Source organism: Myodes glareolus, chromosome 10, assembly GCF_982192425.1.
Source record: "Myodes glareolus chromosome 10, mMyoGla1.1, whole genome shotgun sequence".
Classification (NCBI taxonomy): domain Eukaryota; kingdom Metazoa; phylum Chordata; class Mammalia; order Rodentia; family Cricetidae; genus Myodes; species Myodes glareolus.
In genome coordinates, this window is record NC_142035.1 from 57,882,082 (window position 1) to 57,899,187 (window position 17,106).

Genomic DNA, 17,106 nt, shown 5'->3' on the forward strand with positions numbered 1-17,106 from the left:
GCAAAGAGAAAATGGCATAAGATGAACCCTGTATTGACAGAAAAAACAATCAATCAAGAATACGATACCTAGTAAAACTATCCTTCAGGACTGAAAGAGAAAAAGACATTTCCAATTAAAAACTAAGAAAATATATCTCTACCAGAGCTGTCCTACAAGAAATGCTTAAGGGGACTCATGGGACAGAAAAACTTTGGGGATGAGAGTTTGGCTCAGGTACACATCTTGCCTAGTATGTGCAAACCCTAGGTTTGGCTGACTCCTAGCATCAAAAAAGGAAAAAAAACTATTAACTCACAGAGTGACTGTACAGATAAATTCAGAATGTTCTAATTGTGTGAAACATAAGATTTAAAAAAAAATCTACAAGCCAAGGATAGTGGGTGATTCGTGCCTGGCAGCCCCAACTACTCAGGAGTGTGAAGCAGGAGGATTACTTGACCCTAGAAATTTGGGGACCAGCCTGAACAACAACTTTAGGAATAGTTTATTTTGGCTCACAGTTAAGAACAGCAAAAGCTTAAATAGTGGTCATACTGTATCTTCAGGAAGCATGGAGCAACCAATTCTTGTGCTCAGCTTTGTCATTTTTATACAGGCTTTGTATCTCAACCTTAGGTAATAGTGCCATCCACAGGAGGCAAGTCCACCTGTTTCACTAAGCTAATCAAGACAATTGCCCAGAAGCTCATCTCCCAGGTGACAACCTTACAAACAAGCAATATGGAAAGATGGAACACGAAACATTCCAAGTTCAGAGTGAGGAGGAATGGCACGCAAGTGTAGGGTTTACTGTTTACTGTTTTACATGTTTTCATCTCATGTAATGCTGCTGTCATTCGGAGCATCATGTTATAATCAAACTGAGGTCTTTTGGTTAAGCCTCATAGTGTTAACTTGAATCTTAAAACAGTAAAAGAAATTTCAATTTCATTGTAACTGCAAGATAAATATCTAAAGTAGGCAAACAGAAAAAAGTAAGGAATCAAAACTGGAGTAAATCATTTAGCCACAAGGAAGTCTAAGATAGAAAGAAAGGAACTCAAAACTAGAAGGTAAGTTTCATAGTTGCTGTAGTAAGATCTTACCTTCATATAGCTAACTTGAATGAAACGAATTCTATAATTACAAGACACACAGTGATTAAATTAAATGAAAAAAACTATACCCAAGTTATGTTGCCTACAAGGAACCTCTAAGGGGACCAGGGCGATGGTTGGGTCAGTAAAGGCCCTTCTTGCCTCCAAGCCTGACAATCTGAGTTCCGTTCCCCACAACCCACATGGCAGTGGGGGAGAAGGCAGAAAAGATCAGTTATTAGATGCTGACTTTGGGATTTACTTAGAGCACTTCTCATACTGTCTGTTTGCCAAGCATGACTTCACTTGCTACCTGAAATGGAATGACCCGGAGAAAGAGCTGAAACTGTGGGTCATTGCCCTTAACCTGCTGACTGCCGCATACATTTCTGTAAAATCTTGCTCGCTTGCCCACCCCACCTTGTGGTTTTAGAATATAAAATGAGAATGCAAACTGGACCCAGGGTCAAAGCCTTTCAAGAGCTGTCCTGGCTTTGGTCCACTGGTGACATCTCATCTCTTCCATTTTCATTGATGTTGGAATGTTTATTCCACAAAGATTCCCACAACAGTAGAAGGAGAGAACTGACTACACCCGCTGTCCTCTGACCTCTGACCTCCACATGCACACCATAGCACACATGTACCTACACACACACACACACACACAATAGTGCCCAAAGCAAGATATGCAGGCACCGTGAGAAGAAATGGACTAAGATGCCCCATGCAAATGGAATTCCCGCCACAAAAAAAAATTAAGAGTAGTCATATGAGATGAAGTACACTCTAAATCAAAAGCTACACAAGCAGAGAGAGAGAGAGAGAAATTTTATTTGAGCACAGCCTAGGTAACATGGTGACCCTGCCTTGAGTGGGAAAGGGAATGTAATGAGCAAACTTGGCAGCAGGAAAGATTAACAGTTGTAAATACATGCACAGTGTTAGAATACCCAGATAGACGAAGCATGGCGTTCATATACCTAGAGGAAATGGACAATAATTACCAGGGTCTCAGGAAGGAGATTGAGGCAGGGTTATGGGATGTAGCTCTGTCTCGGGACTCGCTGGACCACACACCCATCTCGATTTTCAAGAGCAAATATAATAGCTCACAAAATAGAATGTGGTGCTGAGGACAGACAGTAACTCCCTTGCAATGTAGTCCTGGAACCAGGAAGTCAAATTCTGCTCCTATGCTTTTACCAGTGCTAAAGTAAATTTACCAAGATAGGGCTCTCAAGCCAGGAGAGATGGCATACACCTTAATCTTAGAGGCATAGACCAGAGGATCTCTGAGTTCGATGCCAGCCTGGTCTATGTAGAGAGTTCCAGGACAAAATAAATGATAAACAAATGAAAAGAGATGTGTTTTAAGACACGTAGCTTGGAAGAAAAAAAAAAAAAGAGGTGTGTTCTCTCCTCTCTCTTCTGAGATCTTGACACTTTGGGATTTTTTTGTTGGTTTGGTTTGTTTTTTTGTTGGGAATTTTTGCCGTTTTTGTTTTGTTGGTTTTTGGAGACAGGATTTCCCTGTTTAGTTTTGGAGCATGTCCTGGAACTTGCTCTGCAGATCAGGCTAGCCTCAAACTCAGATCCTTCTGCTTCTGCCTCCCAACTGCTGGGATTAAAGGTACAGGCCATCACTGCCTGGCATTTGCTGTTCAATACAGGGTTTCTCTGTGTAGCTCCGGTTGTCCTGGAACTTGCTCTGTAGACCAGGCTGAACTCAAACTCAGAGATCCACCTGCTGCTGCCTCCCTAATGCTGGAGTTAAAGGTGTGCACCACCTGGCTTGACACTTTGTTTTTAAACAGTTAATCTTATCATGTTTTGGGGTAGGCCTTCAAGAAATCAATAAAGCAATATATATCCATCTTAAAAACAAACAAACAAACAAACAAACAAAAACCCAGGCTGGAGAGATGACTCAGCGGGTAAGAGCGTTTGATTTTCAACACCTACATCAGGACTTCTTCTACATGGATGTGCATACAACTACATGCGCACACTCAAATGCACATGCATGCATGCATGCACACCCCCCACATTACACATAAATTAAAAGTAAAATGTTTTTTAAGACAAAGACAGAAGTACTGAGAGCATGTGTCTGTAAGTTGATATGAAGGATGAGAGCATGTGTAGAGGTGTTTTTTTTTTTTTCGTTAATCAATTTCCAGTGCTGGGGATCAAACCCAGAGCTTTACACATGCCAGGCAAGTGCTGAAGGGTTGCGCTATATCCCACTCCACTCCAAGCATTAAACTAAGTTTGTGGGTTTGTTTGTTTGTTTGGGTTTTTTTGCTGTTGTTGTTTGAGGGTTTTTTGTTTTGTTTTGTTTTGCTTTAAGACTGGTCAAGTGAAGCAGTGGGAGTGGGGAAGGAACAAATCTGTAACTGGTTGTGATCAATTAGTTGTAAACACCACTACTCATGGACCAACCTTTTTATTTTGTTTTGTTTTGTTTTTTGTTTTGTTGTTTTGGTTTAACAATTTTAAATATTAAAAGGGAGTAGGAAATATGAAGGATTACACATAGCTCATAATAATTGATATGTATATAAAACTTAAATTTAAAATATAACAATAGAAAATATGATATCCACATTGTATATTCATTTAATTCTTCGTATGATGTTAGACAACAACCTTGATGTAAGTATATAATACATTTCTGGAAATTTTATCTGTCATTTACAAATATTTTTATCATGTAGAATATGCTATGCCCATGGGCTGGAGAGATGGCTCAGAGGTTAAGAGCACTGACTGCTTGCTCTTCTGAGGTCCTGAGTTCAATTCCCAGCAATCACATGGTGGCTCACAACCATCCATAATGAGATCTGGTTCCCTTTTCTGGCGTGCAGGTAGATGGGCAGCTAGAACACTGTTTACATAATGAATAAATAAATCTTAAAATAAAGAATATACTATGCCCAAATAACACTACTAGAAAATATGTTACAATAATATCTATAAGGCCGGGCGGTGGTGGCACACACCTTTAATCCCAGCACTGGGGAGGCAGAGACCAGCGGATCTCTGTTAGTTCAAGGTCAGCCTGGTCTGCAAGAACTTATTCCAAGATAGGCTCCAAAGCTACAGAGAAACCCTGTCTCAAAAAACCAAAAAAAAAAAAAAAAAAATCAAGATGATTAATCATCCTATCTCAAAAAGTTATTTTAAAAACAAAATAAAAAACGAAAAACCTCTAACTAGGAGGAAATTGAGTGCTGCTTGCAATGGTGAACTCTGATCACTGTGGGATGCTATTAGCACTACCAGCCAGACTGTCAGCGTCTAAAGGTCACCACAGTGTTCACCATGTGGAGTGGAGAGCTAATTCCAAACCACCCTAGAAGGCACAGAACCTCTTCTTGACCCCCGAGAGGCACCCTTCATCAGGAATCACGGCACCACCTCACCATTCTCATTTTAAAACTGGGAGTACACAGCCTGGCACAGTGGGCACGAGCCACATCCCAGCACTTGGGAAATGGACGTAAGCACAATGGGGATGTTTGAGGTTAACCTGTGGTTGTGGTGGGACTTTGTGTCCAAAAAAAAAAAAGAAAAGCAAACCAATGAACCAACCAAATCAATAGGGAAACAATGATGTATTATTGGATGACTTTCCTGTTCCATGAAACAGGGATCAAAACCAAACAAAACCCTGAGCATTCACTTTCCGGTACCCAAATAAACAACAAAACCGAGCAATGTAGAATTCATTATTCTAAGTACTTGCCTATTATTATGTGTGTAGTTCTAGGTTCAATGCTGCCTAGGACTTAGCAAAAAAAAAAAAAAAAAAAAAAAAAAAAAAAAAAAAAAAAAAAGGAACGTTAAGGAAAATGGCAACCACTTGAATTAGAATAGAGTCTTTTCTTCCTTTCCTTTTGCAGTGCTTGGGATCACACCCAGGGTCTACAGGTGTGTGAGTACTGATCACACCCTAGAATTACTTCATAATTGTACACTCTTTTTTAACTTTACTTTTTTTGTTGTCCCAATACTTCCTTATAGTATAGTTGATTTTAATCGCTATCAAACCCAAATTGATATTCAGTATATTTGAATCCCCCAAATTATGGTTACCTTGCCTAGCTGTCCAACTTTTTTCTCTTGCCTTGTTTTCTTTGGATTTTTAAAGTTTGAAATAAACTTACCACCACTAAACGATAAAGTTCCGAAAATTCAAGAAAATGAAACCAGAGCACAAATATTTCGGGTGGTTCATAGAATTGATGCGAAAGCTATTCTGTTAAGAACAATGCAGCAGATGCTCTCAGATGATCCCAAGCATCTGGCTCCCTGTATTGTTCAGCGGCTCCTGTTCTAGAGTCTAAGCTACAAACCTCCAAAGTAGCAGTTACTACACTGTTCTGTGGGATTTGCATATTTGCTAGGTACATTGCAAAACTCTAAACTAAGTTTTGTATTTCCAGTACCTAGCAATGTAATTTGCCCTATGAAAAATTGTTTACAGAGATCTTATGGGCTGAGTAATGTTTAGATAGAAACTAGTTTGATGAAGAATTTCAAGGCAGAGACTGGTGGTTTGCAGAAGCGTTTGTACGCGCCACCATTGCGTTTCATGTTTCAAAGCACTGTGTACTCAGTTTGAGAAACAGCTTGACAGTTGTAATGAGATATAATTAAAGCATAATTATTAGTGTGTAATTCTGAGGCCTGAGAGGTTTTGTTTTTGCTCTTCTTTGACCCCAGGGAATGGACTCAGAACACTGCACATGACAAACCTGTGCTCTACCAGAGCGCTACATTCTTAGTTCCTGGAGATTCCGTTTTTTGCTTTTCTGGTGTTGCCTTAGTTACTTCTCTTGCCTGTTGACAACCACCTGACGGAAGCAGTTTAAGGAAGGGTTTGTTTGGTTCATAGTTCAAAGGTCCAGTCCATCGTGGAGGGGCAAGCTTGGGGCTGAGATGCAGCCTGCGTCCGTAGGCAGGGAAGCAGAGACAGATGAAGGTTTCTGTGGAATTGCTTTCTTCCCTTGATTTTCTGCACTCACAGCCATTGCTTGCACTCGGATCAGGATAGGGATGCTTTACCGTTCCCATGGACCGAGGCCATGTTCCTGTCGGCAGTACACATTCGCTCAGGCGTTTGCTCAGACTTCCTCTGCTCCCTACAGTGTTGCCTGAATTCAGGGTGGGTTTTCCCACCTCAGCTAACCTAGATAATCCCTCAGAGACGAGGCAAAGAATTTCTCTCTGGTGATTCTAGACCCTGTCAAGTTGACAACCAATACCAACCATCATAGCACAGGGGACTGAACTCAACACATTCCTCACTTCTAGCCAAGCAGAAATTTTTAAAGAAAAGGGAGGAAAGAATGAATGGCAAGCATCTTGGTCTTCACTCTGATTCATACTGTGGCGTTGGGGCTGGGGATGTAGCTCTGGAGTTGTTCTGGAGTAGTGTGCCCTGCTGGGGCACAACAAACAAACAAAACATTGTGATGTTGTCCTGGTAACCATATGCTATAAAAGAGCCAGGTAGGTCATTTCCTGTTACAGAATGGTACCAAATGTGGTAGAGTTGCGCACACACAGAAGAACAGGGAAAGAAAAGATCATTCAGTATGTTATTTCTTGCTAGAACAAATTTTAAAAAAAAATGTAAGGAGCATTATGTCTTGTATGGAGACTTCCCAGTTTAAAATGGAATTTTACTGTCCTAGAATAGTTTGTAAGATTCTTCATAAATCCAAGTTCCATTCCTTTGCATAACCCACAGACTTGAGCCAGTCATCTTTATTTTCCCAAGTATTACTTTATTAGTTATCTGTCACCACAAACTCCATTAGTGTTTCAGGCAATAGTAAACATTTATTTTTGATGTTGGGGATTGTTTTTGTGGGGCTGAATTTGGGGAGTGGCTCTCTTAGCTGATTCTGGCTTGCTTATTTTATAAGTTGGTTGTCAAGATGCTAGCTGGAAGCTATAATTCCAGCATGCCCAAGGCCGAGGCAGGACGATCAGAAGTTTGAGGTTATCCTGGGTACACAGGGGCTACATTCTATCTTAAAAACAAAACAATGAAGATCCGACAGTGAAACCCATTTTTATATTAACCTAATTTTTTTTAAAAAAAATTCTACCTGGTGTGGTAGCACATTTATAATAAATAATGGAAAAAAAAGCACTTTTCTGCTTTCACCAGTAGAAACAAAACAATTTGGCAACTTTTTTATGTTGAACAGAACAAGATGACTTCATCATCAGTTGTCTTTGAAATGTACATTTTGTTCTGCCTTTTGTCCAAGAATCTGAAAATGATAGGCAAGAAGCTGTCTTCTGTCCATAAAAGAACATAAAGGAACTGGTATTTCCTCAACAGGAAGAATATTTCCGTCACTTAAGAAACCAATTAAAAACCAAGAGCTAAAATTCATCCTTTCTGTCCAAGGCAAACACGTGGCAGTCATTGGAACTGTGAAGGAGAAAGAGCATTGGACATGCGATATTTAAACAGACCCGAGGTTTGGTTTTGACACTAGCGGGATCTTGGTAAAGTTAACTCAATTTTTTAATGTCTATATAATGGTCAGTAAAGAAGGGAGGGAGACTTACTCTTAGTTTTTTTGTTTTGTTTTTCACCAAAGAATTTGGCACCCATTCAACACGAAATATAAATGTCTCCCACACAGCTTTAATGCTCCACCCTTCATAGTCTTTGTATGTCTTTGAGCCACTCCTTCAAACTCCAGCTTAGAGTTCCAGATTGGTCCACACGAAGGTTGTTCATTGTCTTTATCAAAACAGCAATGCAATCTTTTTCCGTAGGTTGTGAAGGGGCACTCCCTTCTCCAGGCTGACATCTCTATAATGCCTTCCTTTGCTCTTCACACCTTCGGGTTTCCTGGTCCTGGCCAGGAGCTTAGGTTAAGATTATGGGGACAGCGCCCATTCCTCAGATCCTGGCGGCTTTAGGTCTGAGCAGGCGAGTAGACCTTAAGCAGCCACCCGGACTTGCGATTCTCGTCGCGGCTGCCTCAGTGACAAAGTATTTTTTCTTCCAAAGGGCTCAACTCTGTGGCCACAAGCATGCTGAACTAGAATACCTATTCAAGTCTGCTCTCAGAAGCTCTGCGCCCTTCATCTCTCTACTCAGTACTGGCCGGCCGTTGCGGCGGAGACTAGAACTACAAGTCCCAGAATCCCCGCGCACACACGCACGCGCACTGTTATTGTGATGCTTCTTTCCCGGTAACTCGCCCTCTCAGGCAAACCTGAAGATAGCGGCAATTCTCCGGTGGGGGGCGGAGACGCTCTCGGCCCAATTCTCCGCCCCCTCCCTGATAGGCAATGGGACTAGTCAACCGACGCCACGGGCTGGGAACGTGCTCTCCAATCAGCACCCGCGGCGGAAAGGTGGGCGGTGCGCGCTGGCAGGGCAGGTGGGCTAGGCTGTGCGGCTTGCGGGGGGGAGAGTAACGTCGGGCCGGGTCAGCGGGCGCTGCAGTAGTCGCCGCAGCGGCTATGGGAGCGGTGGGGACGAGGCGGCGGCGGCGGCGGCAGGAGGAGGTGCAGGGGCTGGCACGAGAGCAGCGGCCCGGGGAGGCCCGCAGCAACACCCGCAGCCGCCGCCGCCGCCTTTAGACTCGGACGGCACCCGAGGGGACCGCCGGCCGTCTAAGCCGCGCTCGGGTCCCGCCGCAGTGGGCGGCGGGGGATGGGCAGGCGGCGGCGGGCCAGCCTGCTGAGCGGTGACTCCTGCCGGTGCGAGCCCTGAGCTGGACTCCAGTCCTTCGCCGGAGATCCTGCGTCCGCCGCGGCCCAGGTAGGACACACCCCCGAGCCCCGGGGCGACTCCAAGTAGCCGCTCTGCGCCCGCAGGACCCCTAACCCAGCCCTACCGAGGCATGGAGGAGAGGCTCCCCGAGACCCTTGGGTCTCTGCCCATACCCTGGGCTGGTGCCAGACGCAAATTGGTCCTCATCCCCGAGACCGTTCTGGTTCTGCTCCATTTCCCAGAGGCTTTGGGTGCCTTCCCTGAACTTGGAGGGTCACGAAGCTGCTTCATCTGTTCTGTGGATGACCTATATATCACTTTTACTCATGACTCTTCTGGTTACCAGAATCGAACAGAGAGGATTCTTTAAAATTATGAACGTTTCATTTTACCTTTTTTTTTTTTTTTCTCGCTGTAATGGAAGAGGGACGGAGCTACGGAATCTCTCTCTGTGGTAATTAAGGAAGGCCAGGACTTTGTAATACTGAAGTAATGACTGGAGGGATTGGCTTTGACAAAGATGATGCTGTTGATACGCTGGGATGCCGAAAGAGGGACAAAAGAGCCTACGTATACGTACTGTCGAGTCAGAGAAGTAAATAATCATGGGGGTGCTAGGATACTTGATCTTCCAGTGAAGTTCATTTTGTTTCCGTTGTGGCGCTGCCTTAGAGGTAAAAATGACATTGAGTTGTACTTTGCTTTAGATTAAAGTTGATAGGCTTCTCTCCTCTGTCTTTGGAAGCTGTCCTTTGACTATTAAAGAAGAGAATTTTATCTTAACCTACGTATGATGGGAAATGGTTATTTAGTAGAGTTGAATTGCGTGAGAGTATATTATGAATGGGCATATGTTTGTACTCAGACTCTCAAATAGGAGGATCCTGGCTGTGTTTTGTTAACAGTGTTTGGTTTTGAGCCATTAACAGTTGCCTTGACATTAAACATGGACTTGAGGATAGACTGCAAAGAGGTATCTGTTTTCTTTTAACTAAGTGGACTAGAATAACATTCATTAAGGGATTAAAAAAATGAGGATTTTAAAAGTGTTGAGTGGGTTGAATACTTTGTGTCTTGCCTCTTTAAAGAAGCTGTGATAGTGACAGATGTAACAATATGACGTCTTGGAGAATCTATCCCGATTTGGATTGTGGTCTATTAAAAATTAAAACTAGTGAAAAAAATCTTTAGTACAGAAGTTTGTATTTCCTGTATGATGTTTTTTTTAGGAAGACACCAAAAGGAATGGTTGAAGCATGATTACAGAGGAAATTTCTCTAATAGTTTAACTTTATAATGGAATGATAGAAACTGATTTTTCTCTTTCAGTTTTGGACACATAAAAGACATTGAGGCTTATACATAACTTCATTAATTTTGTAATTTGAAATTGAAACAGATCATGAGTAGGGCGCTTGCTTAGAGAACATGTTTATTCACATGTTTATCATTGAGTGAATTCTGTATTGTTTATGACTTTAGATTTTTATTGTTAAGTAGTGGCTATTTTAATACCTCAGGAAAACTGAGCAAATTGAGCTCAATTACGTAGAATTTTATATATCTTTAAATGTCATGCTAGTAGTGAAAGTTGTATAATTTAGACAATTTTAGGTAGCAATTTATACATAAGGCTGCATTAAAATGTGACAGTCATGGGTTATTTAAACATTTTAAAGTATACTTATTTTTGTGTGTAGAGTATTTTGCCTAAATGTGTGTGCCATGATAAACTATTGGTTTTTCAAAGTATGTAAGTGTTACATGGCTGACTTAGTTCTGATCATGGAGTTTAAGTTTCATTTAGGTGCTGAGCAAGAAGTTCTTTGTGAACTACACAACTTTATCAAGAATACATATGGATGATACTGCTTTATTGTCTAGAGGCAGACTTAACTCTGTATGTAATTCAGGCTGCTCTTGAAGTCCCAGTAATCCTTCTTCCTCAGCCTCCCAGGTGCTATAATTACAGGTGTCAACCACCATTTTTATGCCATACTAGGGTTCAAATCCAGGACTTCATGTATTCTAGGCAAGAACCCTACCAACTGAACTACATCCCCAATTTTTTATTTTATTTTGAAAGAGGATTTTCCTTAATTGCTCAGGCTGGCCTGGGTCTTATCATCTGCCTGTGTTTGTCAACAGAATAACTAGGGTTTCAAGCATGTACAACCACACCCAGATCATTAATCTGTTAAAAAATTAAATTTTGTGTGTTTGTTTTGCCTGCATGTATATAGTTTACTGACTGTCTACGTGTCTGGTGCCCATGGAAGTCAGAAGAAGGTGCTAGATCCCCTGGAACTTGAGTTACTAATAATGTGAGCTGCCATGTGGGTGACGGGAACTGAACCTGGGTCCTTTGGAAGAGCAGACAGGGCTGTAACCACTGACCCATCTCTAACCCTCATTTATCTCTTTACACTTCCTTTTCTTTTCTTTTCTTTTCTTTTACTTTCTTCCATTTCAAAATACTTGCCTTGAAAGATAAGGTTGCATTGTTTTCCTTATCTAATCATAGGATCATCTCAATACTATATTTTTGTTTTATTTATTTATTTATTATGTATACTACATTCTGTCTACATGTATGCCTGCAGGCCAGAAGAGGGCATCAGACCTGGTTGTGAGCCACCATATGGTTGCTGGGAATTGAACTCAGGACCTTTGGAAGAGCAGGCAATGCTTTTAACCGCTGAGCCATCTCTCCAGCCCTCAATACTATATTTTTGTTAATATTTGTCTGCAGTTTTCTGCTTGTGTTGTATGTTATGGAGCACGTTTATAAATTTTCTTTTTTCTTGGTCCACTAAGTATTTTAGCTTATATAGTATCTAAAAATAGTTTTATTAACATTTTTCAATGACTAGTAAGGCAGAGATGAGGGAAGAAAAGTAAGGAAAAGAAAAACCAAAGAGAAAAGTGTGATACATACTGATAATGATGTTTGATTCAAAAATCACCCAGATGCAGAATTACATGGTAAACTGGATTGGGACTTCCTTTCTGTTGAACTTCCGTGACATTTAATAAACTCAACATATTTAGGGCTGATGAACTGGAGAAATGGCTCAGTGTTTAAGAGCACTTGCCGAAGACCTCAGGTTTAGTTCTCAGCACCCACATAGCCACTCACTACCATTCATAGCTGCAGTTCCAGGGGATCCAGTGCCCCCTTCTGACCTCCAAGGACACCAGACTCACATGTGATGCACAGACATAAATGCTGGCAAACCAATCATACATGTAGTAAATTATTCAAAACAATCTCTTGGAATCTTTGAATGATAAGTTATTGTAATAGCTGCATATGCTCTTTCAATACTTGCTAAGCATTTTCCATGTTATACTGTCATGGGATAAAGATTCAGTAGTAGCGCTGGGCGGTGGTTCTGTACCCAGCACTTGGAAAGCAGAGACAGTTGGATCTAAGGCCAGCCTGGTCTACAGAGCTAGTTCTAGGACAGCCAAGGCTACACAAAGAAACCATGTTTTTTTAAAAAAAAAAAAAATCAGCAGTAAACGAAAGAGAAATATCTCTTCACTTTTAAGTTTACCATATAGTAGAAGCAAAAACCTGTGGAAACAGATACTTATGCAAATTTCAAGTATTATGAAGAGAATGTGTAGACATGAGCAGGTAGTTTCAAGAGAAGTTGCTATTTTATTAACCCTAACTAATTCTGTGTTCTCTATTAGCTTCAGAGGTCAGTGGAAATATTTCACTCTAATTAAATAATTAAAAATAAATATTCTAAATGAAAAAGTAATAAAAGTCAATGTGCATATTACCCTGTATGTTATGCAGACATTGTGTATCTGCAATAAATAGGAGAAAAATAAAGAAGGAAACATTTTGTTTCACAGTTTTGAGGTTTTCACCCACTGTGGAACGGAGGGCATGGTGGAACAGGTCAGCTGACTTCATTGTATTGAGGAAGCAGAGAAAATACCCATGCTCATGTCCTCACAGATATACTCAGAGGTGCACTTTACTAATATCCTTAGTACTTCTCAGTTCAATCAAGTTGTCAATCAAGATTAACCCTTACAAGTCCACCTCTTGTTAACTTGACACCCAAACACATCTCTTTAAGCCATACATTTGGACTGGGAAGATAGCTCAATGGGTAAAAGTGCTTGCCACACAAGTCTGAGAAGCTGAATTCAGATCCCTAAAAGCCACGTGAAGCCAGATGAGGAGGTGCTTATCTGTACCAGTGCGGGAGAATTGTCTGTATTCTGTCAATCATATTTTAAATAAACGCTGATTGGCCAGGCAGGAAGTATAGGTGGGTCAACCAGACAGGAAGTGGAGGTGGGGCGATGAGAACAGGAGTATTTTGAGAAGCAGGAAGCTCCCTTCACACTCCTGCCCAGACCACCGAAAAAGCAAGATGTGAAGTGCCCTGCTGCGAAAGGTACCGAGCCATGTGGCTAACATAGATAAGAATAATGGGTTAATATAAGCTACAAGAGCTAATAAGTAGCCTGAGCTAATGGGCCAATCAGTTTTATAACTTATGGAGAACTCTGTGTGATTTTCTTTGGGACTTGCCGGTTGTGGGGTACTAGGCGGGACAGAAACCCCAACGAGCAGGCCCCTTATGTTACATACCAGTACTGAGATGGTAGGTGTAGATGAGAAACCTTAGAAGCTCACATATGATATATTCAGGAAAACAGCAAAAAACAACCCTTCACATGTATGCTGTGACATGTGATCCTACAGACACACACACAATGACTCACTATAGGGAGAGAGATTAAAATTTAAAAAAAAAACTTGAAATTCCATCCCTGGTCTCCATAAGACTTATGTCCATCTGAAATTACAATTATACAGACCACCTCCAGAGTTCTCACAGGCTTTACAGTTCTGACATTGTTCAAAAGTCCAGGACTAAAATATTTGAGAGGGAAGCAAACTCAGTTGTGAGTCCTTGTAAAATCAGAAGGAAAATTATATCCTTAGGAAGTATGGCACAGAGTAAGCAATTTCATTCCCAAAGGAAGAAATAGAAAAGTAGCAAGGTGGGGTTAGGACCAAAGCAAGACAGAAACCTCAAAGGGTAAATCAGTCTCATAGCTCCATGCCTGGAGTTGTGATGTGTTCTCCAGATGAGCACTGCCTCTAAGACCTTACTGATTGCAGCTCACATAGCCTTTTTCTTTGGTTACTTTTACTTGGTAACAGCTTGTGTCAATTTGTTTTGCACATTCCAAGTTCCTGACACATCCAACTTTTCAGGAGGTCTCCATTGCATCTTTGGCTTCATTCTCATGGTTTTACACATTGCTCTTTAGGGCTGTCTGCAGAAATACTGACCTTGCTTTAAATTGGAGTGGAAGCCTCCATCACTTTCTAGCCCCTTTAGTCTGCAAAATATGTATCATATGATGAACAGTACCAAGGTCTGTTGCTACTTACAGTGATAGGTATGTCTGCATAGACAATGGTCTCTTAAGTGGCCTGTATAGCTGGATATAAGGAAGCACTTATCAAACTAACCCTGCACTAGCAAGGCACTCAGGAACTGTCTTCTCAAAACAAAGTCGTTCAGATGAATTGAAACTTACACAAACTCAGTCCACAATGGATGACATATGCTCTGAAATTCTTCTGCTCCCAAGGTCTGATTGCTTATTTATATTAGTTATTCTTAAATACTCTTTAATTTTGCTGGACTCACAAGCAGAAGCCTCCAGTGAGGACAGCGTACATCTCCTGGCAGATGGTTTCTGGCTTATTTTTCTGACTTCTTTTATTCTCCTGACCAAAAGTTTAGCATATTCTGCAGTCTCCTCTTTATTTTTCTTGGTGTGTTGTTTCTTTGGAGTAGTACATTGGCAGTTGTCTTGCAGGACACATGGAATAACTAGACACTGAATCTTGGGGACTTTGGTCCTGGGCCTCTTTTTGTTTAAAGGCATCATCTTTAGAGAGACTGAAAAGTTTTCAGATTTTGCTAGTTCTTTTGGTTCCCAGCCCTTAAGGCACAGTAATCTATCAGCACAGTAAAAATTCTTACCTCTTTTTTTTTTTTTAAATTATAACCAAATTGAGAACACAGAGATTGGCATCCACAACACATCCCCAAAAGACGAGTTTCTCCTTCCATTTCTTCTTGGTCTATAGCAGGAGTGTCTGTTAGTCAACATCAGGCACACTCTGCTGAGTCAAGATACCGTTATCATTTCATTTCCACCACTGATTCAGACCATATAACACTCTTCATGCAGAGCCTCATCAGTATAGTCCATTTCCTGTCTGAAACCTCATGACCATACTCTTGTGATTCTCAACCTTCCTAATGCTGCGACCCTTTAGTGCAGTTCCTCATGTTGTAGTGGCCCACCCCCCAAACATAAAATTGTAGTTTGACTATAATTGACCCCCATAATCTCATAGGGAGTGGTATTACTAGGAGGTGTGACTTTGTTAGAATGGATAAGACCTTGTTGGAAGAAGTGTGTTACTTTGGGAGCAGGCTTTGAAGTTCTGCTGTCTGCTACTGCTGTCTGCTGTCTGCTACCAGCACCACATTTGCCTACATGACACCATGTTCCCTGTCATGGTAATGGATAGAACCTCTGAAACTGTAAGCAGCCCTCCCTATTAAATATTTTCTTTTTAAGAGTTGCCATAGTCATAGTGTTTCTTCACAGCAATAAAAACCTTAATTAAGACAGAGGATGGTATCAGGGACTGGTGTATTGCTGTGGGATAAGCCTGACTTCGTTTGGAGTAATATGGATTTTTGGACTGTGGATTAAAAAACAGTTGAATGGTTTAAGTGCTGCTTAATGGGCCATACCAGTAGGAGCACAGAAGACTGTGGTGCTGAGTGTCATTTGATCAACTGCGGTGCCATTGGCCATGCCAGAGGAGCAGTGAGTAGCAATTGAAGTTCCAGGTGTCAGCCCACCAGAAGGAAATTCTCTGATGGGCCAGTCTCCTTTTGGCAAGGCTACTGGACTTCAGACCCCTGAATGTCTTTTGCTTTTGCTGTTCACTGCAGCTCTATTTCTCTGGTATGTAGCATGGTGTCAGTGGATGTGGGGAGATCTCCACTGCCTGTAATTTGGTGTGTTTATCTTTTGGAAACATCCCGTTCTCCTGAGTGTAGCATGAGGGCCTGCTTTTCAGGGGTTTCAGTCTTGCCTGGTTCCCCAGCCGTTTAGCCCCCAAAGAAAATCATACAGAGGATCTGGATAAGTTATAAACTGATTTGCCCATTAGCTCAGGCTTCATATTAGCTCTTATAACTTATATTAGCCCATTATTCTAGTATATGTTAGCCACATGGCTCGGTACCTTTTTCAGCAGGGCTGGTCACATCCTGATTCTTCAGTGTCTGGACAGAATGGGCTTCCCAGAATTCTCATGTCCTCATTGCCCCACCTCTACTTCCTGTCTGGTTGTCCTGCTTATACTTCCTGCCTGGCTACTGGCCAATCACTGTTTATTTAAAACATAATTGACAGAATACAGAATTGTCCAACACCACTTCTCTCTCTCTCTCTCTCTCTCTCTCTCTCTCTCTCTTTCCTTTTAACAAAGGAAAATATCCATAGTCCATTTGTTGGTAATGTGGGCTACTTCCAGCTGGTTGGGGGCGCTGATAATCTTATGGGGACCTTAAAGAAAATTTAGAATTATCAAGTCCTGACTGGAGTATCCTGTGAGTCTTGATCATCTTAGGCAGCAGTCTTGAATCTGTTCTGGATGTAGAACTCAGATATCCAGGCCATCTATGATGCCGCAGGGCGATTGGTAATGAAAAGTCCCCAGACTATCTTAATACAAAATATACAGCTTTAATAAACAGAAGTAAGACTTACACCGGAATCCAAATGATCCGTCTGGACGCAGGAGCCAGGCGAAAGAGAGAGCTAGTGGACCGCGCTTGCTAGGTTTATAGGCAAGCTTTAGCCTAAGGGCGGCACACCCCCAAAACAGAATGTGATTGGCTGAACTCCCCTATCACATCTGTTCCTACCAGAGATTTCTCAGGTGGTCTTCCTTGATCAAACCTGATTTTTCTTAACTCAGAATGAATCCATAGCCTCTCATTTTCTGTGGAAACAAAAGCAAAATCTCTTCTCCAAAGTAACATACCTTTTGACTTAAATTTTGAAGTCAAAATGTATTTTCAAAATACTTATCTTGGATTAATTTAGCAGCATTTATAAGCAAATATCTTTTAGCAGCTGTTGATCCTTCCTCAGCATTGAAACAATTCAAAGAGAGCATAATAACAT

At 41.5% G+C, this 17,106-nt stretch overlaps 1 protein-coding gene across 4 annotated transcripts in view; it reads left to right on the forward strand.

Moving 5' to 3' along the window:
* The first annotated feature begins 8,341 nt into the window (after window positions 1-8,341).
* The window catches only part of Ttbk2 (tau tubulin kinase 2), a 123,877-nt gene continuing 115,112 nt past the window's right edge, over window positions 8,342-17,106 (forward strand). For 2 of the 4 annotated variants that reach the window (XM_048459510.3, XM_048459509.3), the window contains exon 1: window positions 8,553-8,886. Coding sequence is in view for 1 of the 4 variants with exons in the window: in XM_048459507.3 (XP_048315464.2) it covers window positions 8,412-8,477 (66 nt within the window). In the remaining 3 variants the exon portion in view is untranslated. Of the gene's footprint in view, window positions 8,478-8,552; window positions 8,887-17,106 lie in introns of those variants that run through there. The other 2 variants (XM_048459512.3, XM_048459507.3) reach the window with 2 other exon arrangements.